The sequence below is a fragment of the Coregonus lavaretus genome, assembly GCF_964263955.1.
Source record: "Coregonus lavaretus genome assembly, chromosome: 9".
NCBI classification, from domain to species: domain Eukaryota; kingdom Metazoa; phylum Chordata; class Actinopteri; order Salmoniformes; family Salmonidae; genus Coregonus; species Coregonus lavaretus.
The window spans coordinates 10,973,144-10,998,397 of record NC_139996.1 but is presented as its reverse complement, the minus strand read 5'-3'; the positions used below and the strand labels follow the sequence as shown (position 1 = coordinate 10,998,397).

The following is a 25,254-nucleotide window of genomic DNA, read 5'->3' as shown; positions in this document are numbered from 1 at the left end:
CCCAATATATATGGGAGTTGATCAAATTAGGATTGTTTGTGGGTCTGTGTAATCTGAGGGAAATATGTGTCTCTAATATGGTCATACATTTGGCAGGAGGTTAGGAAGTGCAGCTCAGTTTCCACCTCATTTTGTGGGCAGTGTGCACATAACCTGTCTTCTCTTGAGAGCCAGGTCTGCCTATGGTGGCCTCTCTTAATGGCAACGCTATGCTCACTGAGTCTGTACATAGTCAAAGCTTTCCTTAATTTCGCAGTGGTCAGGTATTCTTTCCAATGTGTCAAGTAATTATCTTTCTGTTTTCTCATGATTTGGTTGGGTCTAATTGTGTTGCTGTCCTGGGGCTCTCTCTCTCTCTCCCACTCTCTCTCTCTCCTGCTCTCTCTCTCTCCCGCTCTCTCTCTCTCTCCCGCTCTCTCTCTCTCTCCTGCTCTCTCTGGCTCATCATGGAGAATATAAGATCATCTTTAAGAATGCAGTTATTAATGATTTTTCCCTTAAGCTTGACACAGCTACTTTTGGTCTTGTATATCAAGAGGATTTGGGGATTTCGAGATTACACATTCCTCAATAGCTGGAGCCCTCTTGTCTTCTCTCTGACAGACAGTCCTGCCAGGCAGTCGCCAGCATGTTCATTCAATTAGACCAAACAGACCAATGCAAATGGAGGATAATTTAGTGTTGGGGCAGCCAGCTGAGCACAGTTAGCGACCATCATTTACCCGCCATGCATTATTAGCATTAGCGCTAACCCACTCCCACTGATTACCACAGACAGACAGGAGAGACTCAGAGGGGGAATCCTTTCCACCCTGGACCACTCCTCTGTCTCCAACAGGACAGAAATGGACTCTGGTATAAGGCCAGGGAACTGCCCAGAACAGAGCGTGCTGGAGAGGAGTTATCAAGGGCCTACACTCCCTGAAGAGTATGTGTAATAAGAAAAATAATAGATTCAATATGGAATATGGAACATGCACGATTCCAAAATAACTCCTTTTCAAAGAGCCAAGATCCATACTGACATGTTTTAAAACTAATTCCTGCCAAACTGTTTGAATTTAACTGAATTCCTGTTTCTCAGTCAGTACTAGCCTGGACTAATCAATTCCACCCGGCCGGCCAGCGAGTAGCAAAATGCTTGGCAGAGGCTTCTTAGTGATGACTTCTTGGTGAAGTGAAAAGTCTGAAAGCCTGCTCCTTCCTCCGGGCCATCACGCTACCACTCCACCACTTCACACACAGTGTGTTTGGGGCTCTCTCTCTCTCTGTGTGTGTGTGCACTGTGTTTGCATGTGTCTCTGGTTCATATTTCTTGAGGATTTGAGGGTCGATGCAGAGCAAAGGAAGACGTATTTTCCACACACTGACCACTAAAGGCGTCTGCATGCTTCCCAGCTGGAACAGTTCGGAACAGTTCGTACATATATTATGATGAAGTTCTTGTTTGTTTTCGGCTGTGCGTAGCCGAAGTCTACGCCCCCTCGTCGGCGATTGGTCAACAGTAGGGATTCTTCAATGAAGTGCCTGTTGTCATTCAATGAGAGACGACTCGTCCTCATGCAAATTTTTTCACTCGAGAAATACTGCACCAAACACAAAATTGCGCAACTAAGATCTAGTCGGCAAACACTTCAAAACTAATGACAGATTTATTGGAGTTATCTTAGACTCTTTTGAGGAAGCGTATACTTGCTACGGCGTCACAAAATGGACAAACAGTACTATTGCCTATTTTTTCTTGTTTTTCAATCGAATGTCTTTTAAGGGAGTATGCGAGCACACTCATTCGGTTCGCCAGCCGAAATGAAGCATGCTGACGCCTTAAGACCTTAGCTTACTGTGTATGAGACAAGGTTCCAACAGCAGTTCCAAAGTCAGCCAGTTTATGGGTAGCCAGATAACCCAGGGTTGTAAACAGGGTCATGGAACTATACACTGTGTCTAGGCTCTGAGTCTGAGAGCATCGCTTATCAGTGGAGGGTTGACACGGCCTGAAGACCACTGGGGCACTGGGAAGCAGCAATAGTCTGTGTACAGTGACCTAATGCCTAATTTCTTTATCTTAAATTTTTATTTTTGCACCGTTTATCTTATCAAGTTTGGGACGTGCATATCATTTTGTTTTCTCCATTGACACAGGGTCTGAACCTAGCTAGGCCTCCTCCTCTCTCTGCTCTTCTTCTGCCCGCCCGGCCCTGGGTGACTATTAGGTCACTGGTTGCTCAGCTAGTACTGGCAGAAGGGGAGCGTGTTCATACTCATACCAGCTAGCACCCAACCCTGATCAGAGCCAGAGATTAACACTGGGAAATACAATGCATCAGAGCCAGAGGGAGCCTCACAATTTGGAACATGGCAACGCAAAAGGAAAACAATCCCTTCGGAAAACGCTCTTTAACACATAGACACACACAAGTTCATATTTCTCTCCCGCAAACACAGTCACACTTACACAAAGAAACATGCAAAACACCCCTCCACACACAAATAAACGCCCGAGCTAAAAACACACAAAACAAATTTCGTTCAAACAAAAAGGTCAAGGCCTTGTAGAAATACAAATAGTGTCACCGAACCACAAAAAAACACCATGGACACACACTTTTAGTTTAACCAGAACGCAGCTTTTAAAAATCAACACAAACCCGGAGCAAACCAACACAAACTTATCCTATTCTGATGTATTTCATGACAACTTGCAGGTGGTGGTGGCCTTTTGTGATTTTATGATGCACTATTTCTGCGCCAGCTAAACACTACATGGTGACGTCTGTAAAAAACTAAAAAAACACACAACAAAAGGCAAACTAACAATGGGCATAGCCCCAGTCCACAGAGAAATAGTAGGCAGTGCAGAAATGCATCATTGTTGCTGCTTTTTCACACTCATAAACTCCTGGAAGTTGGCATCTCTCTTCACAGTCTTTTTCACACACACATCAGAGATCTTCAGGGATTAATGTCTGAATAATAAATGATCTAAATACATCTGGTTGATTTCTCCAATTGAGAGCCAGCGTAGCCAGGGCTCAGGTCCGGGAACACTGTTAATGCTGATCTAGGATCAGTTTTGCCTTCAATCATTATTTACATTTTAGTCATTTAGCAGACACTCTTATCCAGAGCGATTTACAGTTAGTGAGTGCATACATTTTTCATACTGGCCCCCCATGGGAATTGAACCCACAACCCTGGTGTTGCAAGCGCCATGCTCTATCAACTGAGCTACAGGAGGCTACTGAGGTGATCTTAGATTAGCATTCCTCCTGGATGCTTTGTGAATACCGTCCCAGTACTGTTAATGCCAGAGGAGAAGTCTTCATACAGGATAAGTCTTTGTTCATACGAGACAATCCACAGGAAGGTGTGAAATACATTTTCTTATGAAAACTGACTGAACATCACCGTGTCAATCAGGCTCACCGTCGCATGAGCTCAAAAAAGCAATCTGTTCTTGTTGGGAAAAAAACAAAATAGTAACTACTTGAGTTACTATAAAAACGTATTTTGTCTTCCTATAAAAATCTAAATAAAACAGCCTCTGGGTGTTCTGAGAACTGTAAAAACTATATAGTTCAATTTTTTTTAACACAATCCCTAAATCACAAAGACTAAGTTATCTTTGCAGAGTTGGCAGAGTCTAGTAGATGACGAAAGAGGGGGAGGTTTCTGACCGTAAAATACACCATTCAATTCCAAGAAGAACGGCTCAGACTCTCTCAGGTGTGAGCTTACCCTGTCCTCATCCACCTCCTTCCAATCCGGGGGAGACATCAAAGCCTCCTGCCCCAATCTGAATGGCATCCTGGGGATTGACTAGTTAGATAGCCTTCCTCTCTGTTTGGTGGTGCATTGTATGGGAGCGCGACAGGGTGATAAAAACCACACAAGCGTCGGGGGGATGGGGATTGAAAGGTTAGGAGGCAGGGGGGGCTTTCTATTCTAACCCCTCCATTACTTGAGTACACATTCAGACACAATCCCTTGGCTCCATTGTGTGGAGATTACTATAGCTGAATGTAATGGCTGGGGGTTTAGCCTCAGCTAAAGGCAAGAGTCAGACCATGCCTTGGCCCGGAATGACTTTAAATCCCCTTTACATTTCATCAAGTCATCTTAACCAAGGTTCAGATGTATTCAAGATTCATCTAAACCTAACCCTGAAATATCAAATCTTTCAAAGCAGAGTTTGGTTAAAGGCTTGCTTTTGTCAATGTATCATCAGTTCACAGTTGACCGATCAAAGGTCTGGGTGCGTGTGGACACTTATGTCATGTATCTGCTGCATGGTGGACTGACTCAAGGCCTGCTTTTGTCCATGTGGCTAGGGAGGAACAACTATATGGACATCTGTGACTGCAATGGCGAAGTCCAGAAGTCCATAGGTCCATAGAGTCCATAGAAGTCTGGCTGAGGTTAATGATGTGGTGCTGGCCTGGGCTCCTGTACCCACAGGGTGGACCGGCTGGCCTAACAAACAAGGTCGTTTACCTCTCAACCACTCCACTGACCTTGGTGATAAAAACCCTGGCCGTTCATGAAGCCAGTTCAGACTGCATGGGAGACAATGCTTTAAGGGGGATTAAGTAAATGAGAGGGCATTGGGGGAGGGAGTAGGGGTCGAGGTGAGGGCGCTGGTCAGGAGGGTGGCTCGTGGCCAGGGGGGTAGGAGATTGAGTTTGGTCTCTCATGCAGAAATGGGGGTGTGGGTGACTGAAAGACAAGTGTGTCCACATAGCATAGCAGGTATTCCACCAGAAAGCAGGATATTACTGTGTGGGGGTGGAGGAGGAATGGAGAGTGACTGATTAGGAAACAGCTCTGGGGCCTTGACTCATAGCTAAGCTCAACTGAGCAAAGCTCCTCTGCTTCATCTGACTGTAAACAAGTGTGGAGCCTTAGTGACTATAGGCAAATACCTCTTAAGTCATAAAGTAGGTGTTTGAAAAATCCCTGCTTAGATATGTGGATGAAAAAAAGGAAGATGTGATGTGAGGAGAATATATCTAATTTGTAGTGGCATGTCAAAAAGGGAAGTTGATATGCGGCAGCCTTGACGAGAAGAGGAGCGGTCCGCAGCAGGGATCGGTGTTAGGGCAATTCCAGTATGTGCTTTCCCTCTGGGAGAGAGACAGGTTGCGAGCGGAGGGAGACGTTTTGACAAGGTCCTGCTCTTTCTTTATCTGGGTTATGAAGATAAGGTGTTCACACAACAACAACGTCACGAACAGACAAGCAGCACACACACACACATGCACTTAGCAATGTTGTTTTTTTCCAAACAAGTCACAGGGAACTAATGATTAACGTAATGCAAAAAACTAACAGACATTTACCACAGAAAACAGCCTGATTATTACCAGGAAATACCTGCAGTGGTAACTGAGCAAACACACCAGCCCTGGAGAATTCCTTAAATAAACAGCTTTCTAAACATATCTGTTTTCAACTATTTAGAATTAAAGTCCAGTTTGATAATGTCAGCATCGATTGACCAAAAAGACAATCTTATGTAATCAGGGTTTTTTCTCTGAATATTGACCCACTGCTCCTCTCTGTATATTGCAGAGTTAGTCAATGCTAAGTCATAGGCTACTAAGTGAATAATATGACTACTGGTACAGTCAGGTAAGCTTTCCCAATAGGCTACTTATAAATGGGACTTTGAGACAACGACTTTGTGTTTGAAATACAGTTAGTGAACTGTTGCACTTCATTATGGAACAGTTCACTAATTGTATTAAATACATACATATTGTCTCAAAGGCCTTGCCTCAAAGTGTTTCTACTCTGTTTCTATTCTATTCTACCCCAGAGACAGGTGTTGAAGGCAGTCAGTCAGCCAGCAGCTGGATACCAGGTGGCCAGCGTGCCAGTCAGCCAGTCTCTGGTGGTATCAAGCTGCTGGGGCTCAGCCTCTCCTCACGCATGGAGCCTGTCTGGGCACGGCCAACCCATGACACACTGTACTGTACTGGGCTGGGCTCATACTGGGATGGACTGACTGAACAGTGGGGGTGGAGGGGCCTGAGAGAGCATGCAGCTGCAGCGGGGTAGTCTCTCACCCAGCACTTACCACACGGTCATAGGGGCTAGGCTGGTGTATGTGTGTGTGTGGTTGGTTGGTGGGAAGGATTGGGGGGGGGGGGTGAAACAGATGCAGGTTAGGGAAAACAACCACAAAAGCTTACTATCGCTCATAGACGCAGAGAACACACAAGCACAAACTGTATATACACACCTACCCTACCTTCTCAAACCCCAGCTTGTGAGATCATAAAGGAGATAGAAACAGAGCAGGGCAGGAACGTTCCTGTATTTTCATTATTTAGTTCATTTCTCCAGTGAAGTGGTGTTGAGCCGCTCCCTCTCTCCCACCTAGTGAGATGTGACCTGAACCACTCCTGGGGCCTGTCCCAAATGGCACCCTATTCCCTATTTTCCCTGTCCAAAGTAGGGCACTACATAGGGAAAAGGGTGCCATTTTGGATGCAGTCCTGGGTTGGTTCTGCCACAGCAGCAGCCTAGTTAAGGCAGGGCAGGCAGGGCATGAGCAGGCTCAGGCATGTGGGACGCAGTGCATGGCATCTCAAAAGCAGCAGTAGCACTCACTCAATTGATATTTTTTATACTTATGTATTGCGTTGGATGTTGGGTATATACAGACATATATCCTTGTTTCATTTCATAATCAGAAATAAAATCAATGCCTCTCTATGTCACAAGTTTTTGTTTACTTTCTTAAAGCCACAATTTAAAACATGTTCATTTAAACAGCACTGCTAATTAAAATGACTGTCGATCAAAACCCTCTTCCATGTGAATTATATTACAATCAGGCTTCAGATTCAATTTAAAAGCAATCAGCGACGGGAAGGTTTTCACAGATCAATGGTAATCTAATAAGGCAATAAGACCCGAGGGGGTGTGGTATATGGCCGACGCAACGCGGAGTGCCTGGATACAGCCCTTAGCTGTGTTATATTGGCCATATACCACAAACCCCTGAGGTACCTTATTGCTATTATAAACTGGTTACCAACGTAATTAGAGCAGTAAAAATAAATGTTTTGTCATACACGTGGTATACCACGGCTGTCAGCCAATCAGCATTCAGGGCTCGAACCACCCAGTTTATAATGATCATTTTGACCTTAAAAGTGTCCCCCCTGCCTCCCTGTCTTTCTCTCTCTTTCTCTGTCTCTCCACTTTTGGGAAGTTGGTGACATTCGAAGTCCTTACCATCTCTCACTAGCTTCCATTACCATTACCCAGCTAAATGTGTAGTAAAAAACAAAAAAGAAACAACATGGAATATGTTTATATACGATATTAAACTGATTATGTCAGTAGGCAGATTATGCATTAGTCATGTAAACACCTTACTCTGCTTATCTTAATCGGCGTTAGGTAGAAAATCGAAGTAAGCATCCGCCAATTAAAACACCTGCCTTTCTGAGCAATCTTTCAAATTGTTAAGACATGTAAACACCTAAATGGGCGTTCCAGTGGTGTATTTGATCTGAGTATGTGCTAGCACCAGCCCAGAGAGCCTCCCTCTTTAGCGCGAGTGAAGTGAGCTCGGAACAACTGTATGCATCTGTCTTAGAAGTAGTTTTCACATATAAACTTTATATGTGTCACGACTTCGGCCGAGGCTGCCTCCCCTCCTTGTTCGGGCAGGCTTCGGCGTTCATCGTCACCGGCTTACTAGCCACTGCCGCTCCATATATCATCATTCCATTTGTCTTGTCTTGTCAATCACACACACCTGGTTCTATCCCCTCATTAGTCTGTGTATAAGTGTTCCCTCTGCCCCCTTGTCCTTGTGGGTGATTGTTAGATGTGAGAGTAGTATAGCTGGGTGGAGCTACTCGTACATTTTGTTGCCAGGGTAGATTTTCCCCTGTGCCTATGTATTATTGGATTCTATTTGTTACAGTGTAATTGCCAGGGATGTTAGTTTCCCCTGTGCCTGTTTCGTTGATCGCTATTTGAGCGCATTTGTGTGTCAAGACGGAATAAACTCTGTATTCGGTGATTACCCTCCTGCGCCTGACTCCTTTCCATCACACTCATCACAATATGTGCGAACTCAGAATCAAATATCCTTCAAAAAATAAAGTTCGCTGTGGTAGAACATTTATTTTGATTGCAGATTTTCTGCACTTATCAGACTGCCATCAGGTAGCCTGATTTCAGATGTGTCCATATAAACAGGATTATTAGGGGAATCGTTCTTCTTGCAAAGCACGTAAACGTTTGAATCAAGCTATTATTATTGAGTGCATGTAACCGTACTCATTGTCAAGCCGAAGTCAATAGTTTTAAGAGGCTCTTTGAAACTCTTTGAAGTTTGTGTGTTGAAGTCTATTGAGCGGACAAGTTATTAGTCTTTCATTAGTATTCTAGATGGTTTGTGTTTCTGGTAACTAACAAATGGCCAGACCATAATAAGCCTGCAGCAAGAGAGGCAATGAGCAGCTACTGAAAACAGACTTACTCTAGCCTCTACCGCATTGACAAGATGACAGAGCCACTTATCACTACATCATTTATCATATCTGACTCCCTACACTAGGGTTGCGTCCCAAATGGCACTATTTTCCCTTCATAATGCACAGCTTTTGACCAGAACCCTATGGGCCCGTTGCCAGGAGTTAAGAGGCTAGGTGGAGTTGACAACCACCATTTAAATCATCAAACACACTCTTGCATTGGCTCGCTTCTCCAACCCTCCTTTAAATTCCTATTCCAGGTCTTCTTCAGAACTACAGCAGTTTGGTTAAACAGATGATAAAGCTTAAGCATGCCTCATTCGTACGTTTACAACTTTTTAGTGTTTTATGGCCTGGCTTATCTGGTTCTCTTACTATGTGATAAGAGAGAGGGTCTACTTGCCATATGCCACTGAATATGACCCATAAATCCATTAGACAACTACTAGGATAAGATTATTCTTCTCCTTCAGGCTTTAACACAAAAACAGGGCAAGAGACCGTTGGTCAGTTATTGTATGTTCATACTCGTTGCTGCCAAGTTAACCCCTCCTTGAGTCTAAAAAACACCTGTTGGTCTGGTGGTTAAACATTTAAACAATTTACTTGTTGTTTGACTTGCGAGCACAAAGGAATATGTTTTAACGGCTGTTAAAGTCATCTATAAAAAGAGAAATCCTGATAGCGTTTACCTGTCGTGTAACGTTAAAAGCTCTGTTGGCTGCAGAAAATCAACACATTACATTTAAAATCGATACATAAATAAGACTGTATCTAAAACAGAATATCTGAAATAGTAGGTTTTAGGGCCACTTGCCTCTGCGTAGCCCTTGTCCGTGTGATACAGACTGAAAACGAGAGCGCGAGAGACTGAACACCACTAAACCTAAAACAATAATAATGGGGTTTCTGAAACGCAACAGCTGGCAAGAAGAGTGATGTAGGCAATAAAAATGTAGCCTGCTTACTTCTGATTGTGGAATTATTAAAAATTAGGATTCAGTTATTACACCAGAATAACTAAGTGTAGAGGCTCTTGCACCTCAGTGAAAAATAATGTCTGATAAAATTGTGCCTAGCTAGTATGCCATCATCTTTGTGTGTGTAAATAATATTTTGAGAGCGAGAGAGATGGAGAGTAAGGGGGAGAGAGAGTAAGAGAGAGCGAGAGATGGAGAGAGAGAGAGAGAGAGAGAGAGAGAGAGAGAGAGAGAGAGAGAGAGAGAGAGAGAGAGAGAGAGAGAGAGAGAGAGAGAGAGAGAGAGAGAGAGAGAGAGAGAGATAGAGAGAGAGCTTTCACTGGCATGGTATAGGATCATCTTCCTCCCAGCAGCTGCTGAGTTCCTGTTATTTTACCACAGATTCATCACGGTCACTGAGAGTCAGAAATGCATTCCATGATTCAATCTCCCCCCTCTGCATTTTTAACTAAAGCCCCCCTCCCCTCCCATCTCTCTGTATCTCTACTGTAGCTACATAATCGTTAAAACCTATTAACATTCTCATTCTCAGGGAGTGAGTGGACCTGAGTTATGTATGTTGTAGTGACGTTGTTGGTGACCACACCGGCTCTACTGTATGTCTATGTGGTAAAACTCAGATCTGGGTTCCAATACTATTTGAAATCTTTAAAATACATTAAGCGTTTGCTTTAACAATGATTTCAAATAGTTTTTGAACCCAGGTCTCGTAATAATGAAGTCAGGGCAGGGGAGGGTGCTCTGCTCAGTGCTGCTACAGATATTGACAGGACTATTGACAGGACCTCTAGAAGGGCCGTCAGCAGTTCAATTCATGTCCCTATTGATCAGATGATTTAACCGATTGATCCCATCAATGCTGATGGATGGATGGAGAAGAGAAGACAGAGAAGAGGAGAAGAGAGGCATGAGGCCAAGTGAAGACCTCCGGAGCAGAGACAGACATCCAGCAACAGGAGGGGTCCGGTAGAAGGAGACAGTTGACTCCGTCCCGTAATGATTTATCATCGATACGGTCTTGAATTTATTGAATTACCGTGCCTCACTAACTCTCCTTAATCCATGCTTAATTCAAGTGAACTACATACAGTAGTTGCTGCAGGAGCTAATTCTCTAACTCTTAAATCCTGAAAATAACGTAATGACCATAATACCCTTGAACAGTACTCTCACTACATCTACATTACAGTGGAAAACATGTTTACCAAATATGCTGAAGCATATTTGTATTGATTCTATAACACATAACTTTCATAGTGCATTATTATTCAGTTCTTACCCCGTTGTAGCAGTGTTTCTCCTCGGAGCCGGTGAAGTGGTATGGCTGCTTGGTGTGGCACTTCTGGATGAAATCCTTGAAGAAGTTGTTGACGTCTGCCAGTGAGATGACGCAGACGGCCGAGCTGGCTGTTGGTTCCGGGGAGTCTGGCTTGGACTGGGCAAAGGCAGCAAACAGCACGTCCTCCCCTTCCTTCAGCCCCATCTCCTGCCTCAGCTTGCTGCCCGCCTTGGCCACATGGGCTGCCTGGAGGACATTAAACACCTCTGTGCTGGCCGAGCGCCGCCGCCTCCTCTCCGTCAGGATGCACTCGAAGGGCATCTCCACATAGCGCCGCAGCTCCGGGTCCGTGCCACACATGCGGACGATGCGGGTGTGGTAGACCTGCGAGCTGCGGCCCTCACGCTGCACGGTGAGGAAGTAGGCGTGGCTGCCGCTCTGGAAGGAGTAGACGTAACGCAGGTGGTGGTCCCCGCGGAGGCCCGGGGCCAGGTCCATGTAGGACTGGTCGGAGAAGAAACGGAAGCCATCTTGGGTTTCTTTCATCTGACGCACTGAGATGGTGTGGTGTTGTGGCTGCTGGGCCTGGGGGCCGGAGGTCATGCGGGACGGGCTTCCAGTTCCAGCGCTTCCAGTGATCTCCGAGTTCCCTACGAAGAACCGTACCACGCCTCCGCTCACCATGTTGAGCACACGGGACCCCAGGGGACTGGTCACACAGTCGGGACAGCCCTGCCTTCCTTCTTCATCTGTCTTGGGTGAATACATACAGTTCACCTCCTCATCAACATTCCCTGTCTTCTCCAGCACGTGGCGACGGCAGACACCAGCGTCCGCGGAGCTGCAGCTGAACAGCTCATCGTCATAGTAACGCTCCACCAGCAGGGCCATGTTATTGCTGTCCACCACAGCGTTGGGCTTCCCACCAGCTCTATCCTGGCTACTTGGGCCACACCGCCTTCCAACACCGCCCTCTGACACTGGCCCGGTCCAGTACTCCGACAGCTTGGTCAGGTTCTCTGACAGTGCATAGATCCTGTTCACAGCACCAACGTAGACTGTCCCCTCGAAGGTGACCAGGTTCTGTATGGCGGAGTCGGCCTCGAAGCTGGGCAGGTTGTAGGTCACAGAGAGGTTGAGCTTGGAGTTCTCGGCCGGTTCATCACATTGACCTCTCACCTCCGAGGAGCACAGAGCCCAGAGGATGATCACAATGTGAGCGGCGTCCAACAAGCAGATATTCTTCATCCTGTTCCAAACATAAGCCACAGATAGAGAGAAGTTACATTACACTCACTATACGTTTTATTAAATTAGCAGACAGGCTGATCCAGAGCGACTTATTATCACATTCAACTAAGGTTAGGAAAGTAAGAAAATGAGGGGAGACTTATTTGGGACATTCATAACTATAACACAAAGAAACCACCATCAATCATAATAAGGTTGCCGTCTAGATTGCCCTCACGTGTTCAGACAGAGCGGTGTGGAGAAAAAGGAGCATTCTCTTGCTAAAACTAGGGATTAGAAAAACAAGACGGATCACTATTGCTTTGTCAGGCTCATAAATGGAACTGTGTGTTGGGGTCTAAAGCCATGGTCTATTCACTCCACCACAACACCACGTCAGTGAAATCACTCTTACTAAATGCTGATATGACTTGGGAGCATTATGGAGCCCCTCTTCAATATCAAACACATCAGCACTTCTACTATAACTCGCTATTATTGTGAACAAGCCAGTCAGTGAAACTCATGTTGACCGACAGACAATAAAGTTTTATTGAAGTAGTGTGCTGCAGTGCTGACCGAGCACAACTGAGCACCACTTCGGTGGTTCCAAATTGCAGATCTCTGGTTCCATTCCGGCCACAGTGCGACCCAATGGGGTGAATCATAGAGGATACAGCAACCCTCTCTGGTCTGCAGGGCGATGCAACCAACCAACCACAGAGCTAAGTTTAGACAACTTCCCCAAAGGAGTGGTAGCTAGAACCCCAATTTAAAAAAAGTCAGGGGGACTATGAGTGGTGCATTGTACAAAATGATAAATAGTTGGAGTGCAGGACACTTAAATGGCAATCCACTGGGGAATGCTTTTAGGGTCTGTCAGAGAGAGAGAGAGAGAGAGAGAGAGAGAGAGAGAGAGAGAGAGAGAGAGAGAGAGAGAGAGAGAGAGAGAGAGAGAGAGAGAGAGAGAGAGATGGAGAAAGAGAGAGAGAGAGATGGAGAAAGAGAGAGAGAGAGAGAGAGAGAGAGAGAGAGAGAGAGAGAGAGAGAGAGAGAGAGAGAGAGAGATGGAGAAAGAGAGAGACCCTAGTTAATCAGATCATTTGCAAGTAGGGATTCGCCTGCTTGGTCCATATCAGGACGATCAGAGATTGTGCATCAGCACATTTTGTACAAGTGGTGGGAAGACAACAAAAACAGCAGGAGAGGTCAGCAAGAAGAGAAAGCCCAACCCCCTTAGCATCATTACCTAATATCCTGAGTAGTATATTTATTGATTTAACAATACATTGTTGTTGTTTCTCTATTATAGGCCAGTTTTTGTACTTGATATTTCCAAACAATTCATAAATCTCACTATCATATTTAAATGGATGATTCCACAGCAGCCAATACATATGTAGCCATAATAGGCTATGGAAATTATGTTTCTATCAATATAATGTTACATAGCCTTTCTTGATTACTGAAAACAAGTGATTGATTAACCCTCTTGAACCTTAGTGTTTTCTCTATGAGATGTACTTCCCTAAAACATAGAATCGTTATAAGATTGTAATAACATTATGGACCATCAGTCCAAAGTTCTGATTCTCTATTTTAGGACACTTGGGGTCATCATAGACAAATATATACAATTATTGTGATGGAGAGGAAATAGAGGCCCCTCATACAAAACTATTTTCAAGGATGGATGGGAGTCAAAGTTGCAGGTGCACATACTAGAGGAATGACTAGTTTGTTTTTCACTTAAAATTATGAGTAAGCGTGAAGAACAAAAACACATTTTATTGACTCCATATTACTGTAACATTATTGGTTCCCGTGTGGCTCAGTCGGTAGAGCATGGCGGTTCCCACCGGAGACCAGTACGAAAAAAAGTATGAAAATGTATGTCGCTCTAGATAAGAGCCTCTGCTAAATGATTTTTTTTGTTTGTTATTTTATGTACCACGCACCTGCTCCCGTGTCCCGTTCCGATACAATTCATCCCCTATAGGAGGTGTTATTGCAAGGAGCAATTACTTTTCCTAAATAAATACAGACTTAACATCTTAGAGGATTTATTGTGATTTAAAGAGAGGGAAATGACTCATGAGAAAAACTGTTGAGAGAAATACGCGTGACATTTTGTGAGGCTATTCTAGAGATTTTGGTTAGTGTATGCTTATCATTGCAAAAGTACCCTATTTGGACAATAATATAATTTAATAAATAATTGAAAGTATTCAGTATTGGCTGGTTTTCTGATTCGCATCTGAGCAAAAGCGCATTGACGAGCGTTTCGTGGATGCCTCATTTTAATAGGCCTATAGGTAGGCTAATTCAAAGTAAAGCAAACATAAATAGGCATTATTAAACTAAGTATACATTTAAAATTAGGCAAAAATAGAACTTACTTGTCAGTTAGGCAACTGTCTCAGTTATGCTTGGGTTTCTTCTTTCAAATCATAGTAGCCTACACAACTCAGGATTCCTCAGGAGAGACTCGTGCGCATTGACTTTTTGACGGCTGAAGAACACGTTGATGCACAAAAGATGCGTTTGACTGAATACTCTGCCCTTTTCCCTTTCTTTTCACAAAGAACACAAAAGTTTGCCCTTTTCTCAGACACAAGTAGACTGTTTCTCAATCCGTTTCACAAGATGCGGACCTGTGTGACTCCGGAGTGTGACGTATAGGCCACACACACTGGCATTCAAACCCCCTCCGTTTTTTGTCCGCTCTCGTAGCGCGTGGCGCTCCTCCTCTAGACTACTGTGCTGCGCGAAGTGGGGGGAGTTCACACAGGTGAATTTCACAGGTTTCATCGATGGCACCCGTACATTTTATTGTTTAGTCTTTAGCTTAGTCCCCACAGTGTATGTTAATAATTGACATAACAAGTCAATAAAATAGCCTACACACTGTGTGTACAAAAAATTAAGAAGACCTTCGTAATATTGCCCTCAGAACAGCCTCAATTCATCGGGGCATGGCCTCCACAAAGTGTAGAAAGCATTCCACAGGGATGCTGTCCCATGTTGACTCCAATGCTCCCCACAGTTGTGTCAAGTTGGCTGGATGTCCTTTGGTTGGTGGGCAATTCTTGATACACAGGAATCTGTTGAGCATGAAAAACCCAGCAGTGTAGCAGTTCTTTACACAAACCGGGGTGCCTGTTACCTACTACCAGTCTATGTCATGGAAAGAGCAGGTGTCCTTAATGTTTTGTACACTCAGTGTAAGTCGATGCTGAAGCAACTTTAGACTAGAAAAACTATTTAATGTTCCACCTGAATTTCCACTCTCCAAGAAAGACCACTGACTCAGTCTATTCTCAAGTATTGGTTGTCAAGTTAAACGGCTTGCTCAGCCGTAAATAAAGAGATAAATTCTGAACACTAACCCAACTGAGTGTGTCACCTATGAATCACAGTGGGCAGCACAATAATCCCTTTGTCCTAGTTCCTGAAACCGGGCTATCAGAATGAAAGGGAGTTGGAAATCAAGATAAAAGTGTAGTGCTTAACATCAAATTAAAAGGCACACTGGTGTTAGCTATAATAAGTAGGTAGGGTCCTATTCACTTTCCACAGTGACTGTGAGGTAATTTTGACTTCAAAGGGAGTTGCTGAGGTGGAACAAGTGACAACAGAAATTGAGAATAACAGAAGTGCCCTTCAGTTGACTTCATTCTAGTGACTGGTTAACTGGTGTACGTAACATGGTCTTAACCCACATGGCAGCAGTGGTTGTATTAATCTGCCACAAGACGCATAATCTGGTTGTAGTCTGTTTTAGAGTGTTCTGTACAAGTGCACATAGGCCTGCATCATGCTAATGTGTCTGGGAATCAAAGCTCTACTCGTATTCTTTCAACAACAGTTACTTAGTGTAGTGTATCCTGCTACTCCTCCTCTGTTTGTTTTTAGTGCATGTCTCATGTCTGTTTGCTGTGTTTTGTAGTACCACAGGGTATGTACAGTATGTCTGATGCAGTAGCCAAGGGGTGTGTCTGCTCTGACAGAAGTGTGTGTGTGTGTGTGTGTGTATGTGTGTGTGTGTGTCTGAAGGGTGGAGGTGGTGGCCCGTGGCTCCTGTGGCGACGGTGGACTCCATTCCAACTGGAGCACTTGCCCTGAACAGCAGCTAAGGTCAGTTGGGTGGTGGTCAGGGTGGTCAACCTCACATCTTCACATTGGTATGCAGAACCTGTGAACCCCACCGTATGACACGCGCTACAAGAATTACATACACTACCACTACTACACAGAAAACAATTATTGAAACAAATATGTTGATTCAAAGTTTGCTCCAAAAAAAACTCACACACACATTTTTTGTTGTGAGTTTGCTCAACCAATTTTTTTGGGACAAAACGCACAATCCCATTGCAGCTGGTTGCCTTACAAATGTACTTTGAATCAACATATTTTTTTTAAACGGTGTATAAGATATTTGTGACACCATGTTGTTTCTGTGTACAAGAACTCCTAGGCCAGTATGTATAGCCAGGACCAGAATTCCACAGATTGTATGGGTAGCCTATGGCATGAACATTTTATGGTCAATGAATAGAATCTCTCCCTAATGTAGCCCAGACTAAAGTGGCATAGGCTGTTTCATAGATGTTATATAACTGTTGCCATCTACTGGTAGAGAGTATTAACTACTAGGTACTGTCTCTTCCTGCATTATGACCCTGAGCTCTAGGGCAGGGGTACTCACTCAACTCTTACTCTACGAGGTCCGGAGCCTGATGGTTTTCTGTTCTACCTGATAGTTAATTGCACACACCTGGTGTCCCAGGTCTAAATCAGTCTCTGATTAGAGGGGAACAATGAAAAAATGCAGTGGAACTGTCTTCGAGGTTGAGTTTGAGGGCTCTAGGGCATTCCAACTAAACAGAATCAAATGAATGACAGCCCGGGGCTGAGTGATCTGACCAGAGAAAGGCAAAGCATGGGAAGAATAAGGAGAGAGAGAGACACTTACTTGACTTGACTTAATCCTCTTGGTCCCCTTGGGTGCATAGGGTGTCCTCCATGGCTCTCCACCTCACTGTTTCCTTTTGCAAGGGATTTAGCCTGTTGCTAGGAGATCCTCACTGTCAAGAGGGAGAGAGTGGAACAGAACAGTATTAATCCTGATCTCCTCAATCTTAATTTAGCGGTCACAACGTCATCCATCAGCAGTAACTCAATCCTGTCAGGATATTTATCACCTGGTGGGTCAATAGAAACCTGGGTTAACTGCTGACCAGGGAGAGCCATGATCCATCCTGCTACTGTAAACCCTTACTGATGCTTGACCCATTAGTGGCCCTGCCGCGGCCTGGCTGGTTCATTCAGCAGATGGGGTGTGTGTGTGTATGTGTGTGTGTGTGCATGCGGTGTGTATGTGTGTGTGAGTCTAAGATACCTCCTTGAGTTGCTCACTATAACAGACAGACAGTGATTTAGTGGTCCCCTCTCCTCTCAATCAATAAATCAACTACATATCCTCAATGACTTGGATGGAGATGGAGGGCAGGAGTGATCTAGAGTCATGTCCGATAGCAAATCATAAGTAATAAAACCACAATGTTTGGCTGTTAAAAACAAGAGAGACATGAGCTTAGCCTATCACAAAATGGAGGTCAGAGGAAGGGTACATTGTTTCAAGATGAGTGAAGGTCAGGTGAATGTACTCGTCTCCGAGACTGTTTGTAGCGTCACAAGAGACGAAAAAGAGGAAATAAAAAGATCCCAATCTGGGAGTCGTTAGGAGAGATAACCACAGCTGTGACAAAAATAAATAAATAAAAAGTGTCACTCAATAAGATCTTGCCCAGCAAACCGGAAACATTCCCAGAACATTAGCAAAGATTCCCATTTAGTTCTATTAGGGTTTTATCTCACATTAGGATGATATCATATTATTATTATTTTCCTTAAAATATATATATATATATATCCTTGGAATGTTATCCTAACATTCACTAAAATGTTGTGCACAACATCTGTAACAACCACCACAGAACATTCCCTCAAAGTTCTCATTAGGTTTCCACGTAATAACACAATGTAAAAGTAATGTTTTCCCAGCAAACCAAAATTGTTTCTGTGAAAGTTCCCAGAACATTTGTTAGGTTGCGGCAAATGTTCTCATAACACAAAAACTCCAGTCGTGCTGATGATTATACAATGTTTGTATAAAACATTCGCCTGATTTTGCAAGAACGTTCCCAGAACACATTTTGTCTGTTCTTTAAAGGTTCCCAGAATGTTTCATTAGGTTGTGGGTACAGTCTGGTGAGAACATTGTGGGGACATCACAAAAGATAGTTGAAGTCAGAAGTTTACATACACCTTAGCCAAATACATTTAAACTCAGTTTTTCACAATTCCTGACCTTTAATCCTAGTAAAAATTCCCTGTCTTAGGTCAGTTAGGATCACCACTTTATTTTAAGAATGTGAAATGTCAGAATAATAGTAGCTTTTATTTCTTTCATCACATTCCCAGTGGGTCAGAAGTTTACATACACTCAATTAGTTTTGGTAGCATTGGCTTTAAATTGTTTAATTTGGGTCAAACGTTTCGGGTAGCCTTCCACAAGCTTCCCACAATAAGTTGGGTGAATTTTGGCCCATTCCTCCTGACAGAGCTGGTGCAACTGAGTCAGGTTTGTAGGCCTCCTTGCTCGCACACGCTTTTTCAGTTCTGGCCACAAATGTTCTATGGGATTGAGGTCAGGGCTTTGTGATGGCCACTCCAATACCTTGATTTTGTTGTCCTTAAACCATTTTGCCACAACTTTGGAAGTATGCTTGGGGTCATTGTCCATTTGGAAGACCCATTTGCGACCAAGCTTTAACTTCCTGACTGATGTCTTAAATGTTGCTTCAATATATCCACATAATTTTCCTTCCTCATGATGCCATCTATTTTGTGAAGTGCACCAGTCCCTCCTGCAGCAAAGCACCCCCACAGCATGATGCTGCCACCCCTGTGCTTTACGTTTGGGATGGTGTTCTTTGGCTTGCAAGCAACCCCCTTTTTCCTCCAAACATAACGATGGTCATTATGGCCAAACAGTTCTATTTATGTTTCATCAGACCAGAGGACATTTCTCAAAAAAGTATGATCTTTGTCCCCATGTGCAGTTGCAAACCGTAGTCTGGCTTTTTTATGGCGGTTTTGGAGCAGTGGCTTCTTCCTTGCTGAGCGGCCTTTCAGGTTATGTCGATATAGGACTCGTTTTACTGTGGATATATATACTTGTGTACCTGTTTCCTCCAGCATCTTTACAAGGTCCTTTGCTGTTGTTCTTGGATTGATTTTCACATTTCGCACCAAAGTACGTTCATCTCTAGGAGACAGAACGTGTCTCCTTCCTGAGCGGTATGACGGCTGCGTGGTCCCATGGTGTTTATACTTGCGTACTATTGTTTGTATAGATGAACGTGGTACCTTCAGGCATTTAGAAATTGCTCCCAAGGATGAACCAGACTTGTGGAGGTCTACAATCTTTTTTCTGAGGTCTTGGCTGATTTCTTTTGATTTTCCCATGATGTCAGGCAAAGAGGCACTGAGTTTGAAGGTTGGCCTTGAAATACATCCACATGTACACCTCCAATTGACTCAAATGATGTCAATTAGCCTATCAGAAGCTTCTAAAGCCATGACATCATTTTCTGGATTTTTCCAAATTGTTTAAAGGCACAGTCAACTTAGTGTATGTAAACTTCTGACCCACTGGAATTGTAATACAGTGAATTATAAGTGAAATAATCTGTCTGTAAACAATTGTTGGAAAAATTACTTGTGTCATGCACAAAGTAGATGTCCTAACCGACTTGCCAAAACCATAGTTTGTTAACAAGAAATGTGTGGTTGAAAAACGAGTTTTAATGACTCCAACCTAAGTGTATGTAAACTTCCGACTTCCACTGTATGTTCCCAAAACACAAAATAACTGTCCAGTTGTGCTGATGATTCTACAATGTTTATTTTAGGATGCAAAAAACATTCACCCTATGTTACAAGAACATTCCCCGAACACATTTAGTCTGTTCTTTAAAGGTTCCCAGAATGTTTCTTTAGTTTGTGGGAACATTGTGGAAATATGACAAGAGATAAGTTCGCAAAACAATACAACTGTCCAGTTGTGCTGACGTTCAGATAATGTTTGTGCAAACATAATGTCAGGGTGCAAAAAACATTGATGTTGCAAAAAAATTGACAAGACAGCCTTTCGGAGTTCTTTAAAGGTTCCCAGAATAGGGCTGTTACAGTGACCATGTTACCGCTAACACCAGCGGTCACGAGTCATGAAGGCAGTCAAATTCCACGTGACCGTTTAGTCACGGTAATTAGGCTTCTCCAACCTCTGATGCTGCTGATGGTCATTAGTAGCCTACCAAACTTGCTAACTGCCTGGTACTCAGCACTGTATTGTCCCTCTAATCACTCTGACATCAACGCAAATGTAATCGAAAATCTAATTAAACACTCCGTAAGAGTCCATGAGCTCATGTTGCACAATATTTCTATAGGCTTTGCAATTGCATGAGAAAACAGAGTAATGGCCTCTATTAAAAAGAGGAGGATCCCATCAGCTTTCTATAGGCTAGGCCTACTATATTTATTTCTCAACTTCCCTAATATTAAGCACATTGCTTCTCTTTACAACAGGAGTGTTGCCTACCTGGTTGGCATGAAAACCACGGGAAAAGCGTCCTCCATTCGCTATTTATGTGCATAGATTACATGTATTTTTTCACCTGCCACTGTTTCCAGACAGGTGCATGATAATATTCCATTCTAAATCAAAACAAATTTCACACATGTATTTAGTATACAGTGCATTCGGAAAGTATTCAGACCCCTTGACTTTTCCACATTTTGTTAGGTTACAGCCTTATTCTAAGTATTCAGACCCTTTACTCAGTACTTTGTTGAAGCACCTTTGGCAGCGATTACAGTCTTGAGTCTTCTTGGGTAGGACGCTACACGCCTGTCACACCTTTATTTGGGGAGTTTCTCCCATTGTTCTCTGCAGATCCTCTCAAGCTCTGTCAGGTTGGATGGGGAGCGTCGCTGCACAGCTATTTTCAGGTCTCTCCAGAGATGTTAGATCGGGTTCAAGTCCGGGCTCTGGCTGGGTCACTCAAGGACATTCAGAGACTTGTCCCGAAGCCACTCCTGCGTTGTCTTGGCTGTGTGCTTAGGGTCGTTGTCCTGTTGGAAGGTAAACCTTCACCCCAGTCTGAGGTCCTGAACGCTCTGGAGCAGGTTTTCATGAAGGATCTCTCTGTACATCGCTCCGTTCATCTTTCCCTCGATCCGGACTAGTCTACCAGTCCCTGCCACTGAAAAACATCCCCACAACATGATGCTGCCTCCACCATGCTTCACTGTAGGGATGGTGCCAGGTTTCCTCCAGACGTGACACTTGGCATTCAGGCCAAAGAGTTCAATCTTGGTTTCATCAGACCAGAGAATCTTGTTTCTCATGGTCTGAGTGTCTTTCGGTGCCTTTTGGCAAACTCCAAGTGGGCTGTCATGTGCCTTTTACTGAAGAGTGGCTTCCGTCTGGCCCCTCTACCATAAAGGCCTGATTGGTGGAGTGCTGCAGAGATGGTTGTCCTTCTGGAAGGTTCTCCCATCTTCACAGAGGAACTCTGGAGCTCTGTCAGAGTGACCATCGGGTTCGCTAAAGTGGCCAAATAACTTCTTAAAATTAAACACATTAATCCGCTTTACAATGGGTGTTGACCCTAACTGGCAAACATAAGCAGTGCGTGAGTTTCAAGTTAGGGAAATATCATTTTCACCATACAAATGCACCTGTATAATAAAAGCATTTCATGCATAATCGCATTTGCGGACACTTTTGATAATGGTGTTTTCGCGCTAATTGAACATTTGCGCTTATAGCCTACTACCGTGTGCGCATTGCTGTGCTTATAATGTGAAGAAATAGCCTAATAGTTTATCAACATTTTAAGCTGAACGTTCTGATCTGTTGCGTCAGCCACATTGCGTAAAAAAGTTTGTTGATGCTAGTGTTTGTATTAATTTGGGATCTATCTAATCCCACAACTGTCCCAGACTATGTTTGGAATATTTATTTCTTGCACAGAATAGAATAGGTCAACCTTTATACTATGGGGGATAGTAGATTGACATAGGCTAGTGCAAAAGGCATGTTATTTTTTAGGGGGCATTAAGGCCACACAAAGGGGATGCCGCCGGGAAATTCGAGGCATTATTTGTGAAATTGTGAATGCGTGACTGATGAAGTGTGTACAGCCTGTGCAAAAAACAAAGCAGAGCTCATGCCTTTCAAGCAACTTTTTTCAAATCATCATTAAAGTTGCATTTTGCAGGCTTATAATGTATTAAAAATCAAAACATATAGCCCAACGTTTGTAGAACAACTAAAGTTACATGAATAACTCTAAATTAAGCATACACAGTGACTTGCGAAAGTATTCACCCCCCTTGGCATTTTTCCTATTTTGTTGTCTTACAACCTGGAATTAAAATGATTTTTTGGCAGGTTTGTATCATTTGATTTACACAACATTCCTACCACTGGGCAAAAATCGCAGTGGCTAGATGTGCCAAGCTTATAGAGACACACCCCAAGAGACTTGCAGCTGTAATTGCTGCCAAAGGTGGCTCTACAAAGTATTGACTTTGGGGGGGTGAAACAAACAAGAAATAAGACAAAAAAAACAGAAAACTTGAGCGTGCATAACTATTCACCCCCCCAAAGTCAATACTTTGTAGAGCCACCTTTGGCAGCAATTACAGCTGCAAGTCTCTTGGGGTGTGTCTCTATAAGCTTGGCACATCTAGCCACTGCGATTTTTGCCCATTCTTCAAGGCAAAACTGCTCCAGCTCCTTCAAGTTGGATGGGTTCTGCTGGTGTACAGCAAACTTTAAGTCATACCACAGATTCTCAATTGGATTGAGGTCTGGGCTTTGACTAGGCCATTCCAAGACATTTAAATGTTTCCCCTTAAACCACTCGAGTGTTGCTTTAGCAGTATGCTTAGGATCATTGTCCTGCTGGAAGGTGAACCTCCGTCCCAGTCTCAAATCTCTAGAAGACTGAAACAGGTTTCCCTCAAGAATTTCCCTGTATTTAGCGCCATCCATCATTCCTTCAATTCTCACCAGTTTCCCAGTCCCTGCCGATGAAAAACATCCCCACAGTGAAGCATGGTGGTGGCAGCATCATGCTGTGGATGGTGTTCTCGGGGTGATGAGAGGTGTTGGGTTTGCGCCAGACATAGCGTTTTCCTTGATGGCCAAAAAGCTGAATTTTAGTCTCATCTGACCATCTACCTTCTTCCATATGTTTGGGGAGTCTCCCACATGCCTTTTGGCGAACACCAAACATATTTTTTTTTTTCTTTAAGCAATGGCTTTTTTCTGGCCACTCTTCCGTAAAGCCCAGCTCCGTGGAGTGTACAGCTTAAAGTGGTCCTATGGACAGATATTCCAATCTCCACTGTGGAGCTTTGCAGCTCCTTCAGGGTTATCTTTGGTCTCTTTGTTGCCTCTCTGATTAATGCCCTCCTTGCCTGGTCCGTGAGTTTTGGTGGGTGGCCCTCTCTTGGCAGGTTTGTTGTGGTGCCATATTCTTTTAATTTTTAAATAATGGATTTAATGGTGCTCAGTGGGATGTTCAAAGTTTCTGATATTTTTTTATAACCCAACCCTGATCTGTACTTCTCCACAACTTTGTCCCTGACCTGTTTGGAGAGCTCCTTGGTGTTCATGGTGTCGCTTGCTTGGTGGTGCCCCTTGCTTAGTGATGTTGCAGACTCTGGAGCCTTTCAGAACAGGTGTATATATAGTGATATCATGTGACAGATCATGTGACACTTAGATTGCACACAGATGGACTTTATTTAACTAATTATGTGACTTCTGAAGGTAATTGGTTGCACCAGATCTTATTTAGGGGCTTCGTTTCAAAGGGGGTGAATAAATATGCATGCACCACTTTTCCGTTATTTATCTTTTAGAAGTTTTTGAAACTTCACCAATTTGGACTATTTTGTGTATGTCCATTACATGATATCCAAATTAAAATCTATTTAAATTACAGGTTGTAATGCAACAAAATAGGAAAAACGCGAAGGGGGATGAATACTTTTGCAAGGCACTGTAGGAGTACCTATTTCTTTGTTAACCACTCAACACAGAACAGCCGCATGTGCGCACTCCCTCAAATCATTTGGAGAAAATATCCTTTCAATTTTATTCAGCTTTGCTCAATTGTATTCGTAATATTATAAAATAATATAAAATAATGCCTCGGAATTTTAAGTAATCTTGTCTGCTAAATGAACTAGTGTAGCCCACAGCCATATGGCATAGCCAGATGAGGAACTAACATAAGGACTCAGAGTATGCTAATCTGTTCTTCTGAAATAGATTACATTTTCTTCATATCATGTTTCTTTAGACCTAAAATAAATAATGGATTTATTGTGAAGGTGTAGGCTATATTACATGGATTTATTAGACTTTTTTTAAATGTAGATGTTCCAAAGGTCTGCGTCAGTGGCTTGTAGACTATGTGTGGAAGCCAGGAGATGCTAAATGTGTCTATGTTAATTAACTTATCAATTACTGTGAGACCGGCTATTATTTGCTTGACAATCACTGGCAAAATTTTGTGACCACATGTGTGGATACATTACAAGAGATAGGTTCCCAAAACACAAAATATGCTCAGTTGTGATGACATTCGTACAATGTTTATGTTAGGTTACATTCCCTTAATGTTGTAAGAATATTCTTGTGATATTCACAAAGGTTGCACAGAACATTCGTTGCATAATGTTCCACAATTTCCAAATAAGTCTGTTTTTATTACTTTCATAGCATATTTGATTTAGGTTTAACATACTATTCTATTGATTTTCACGCAATATACATTTTACCTTGTCTTGGAGGTCCTCAGAACATTTCAAGAATGTTGAGAAAATTTATATTTAAGTTTTACCTAATATTACCACAACATTCTAAGCATGCAAATTTGTATCTCCTTAAAGCATAAAAAAGCAGATTGGAATAAATCCTTAGCGTGTTTCTCTCCAGATTTAATGGTAATTCGCATTTGAGGACTGTATTATAGGCCCACTACAAGGTGATATAGACACATGGCATTTTAAAATCATTCATAGGATATTTAAACCACATTTAATCATAACAATATATTTTACTCTTTATATGTTAACAATCTGCAAATGTGGGGTTTGAACCTGCAAT

At 43.1% G+C, this 25,254-nt stretch overlaps 1 protein-coding gene across 1 annotated transcript in view; it reads right to left on the bottom strand.

The window, feature by feature from the left end:
- The window catches only part of LOC311134560 (hepatocyte growth factor receptor-like), a 72,199-nt gene extending 57,453 nt beyond the window's left edge, over positions 1 to 14,746 (bottom strand). Inside the window, 2 exon segments of the mRNA XM_084168266.1 lie at positions 10,761 to 12,009; positions 14,390 to 14,746. Coding sequence (XP_084024392.1) covers positions 10,761 to 12,008 — 1,248 coding nt within the window. The 5' untranslated portion in view covers position 12,009; positions 14,390 to 14,746.
- Positions 14,747 to 25,254: the final 10,508 nt, after the last annotated feature.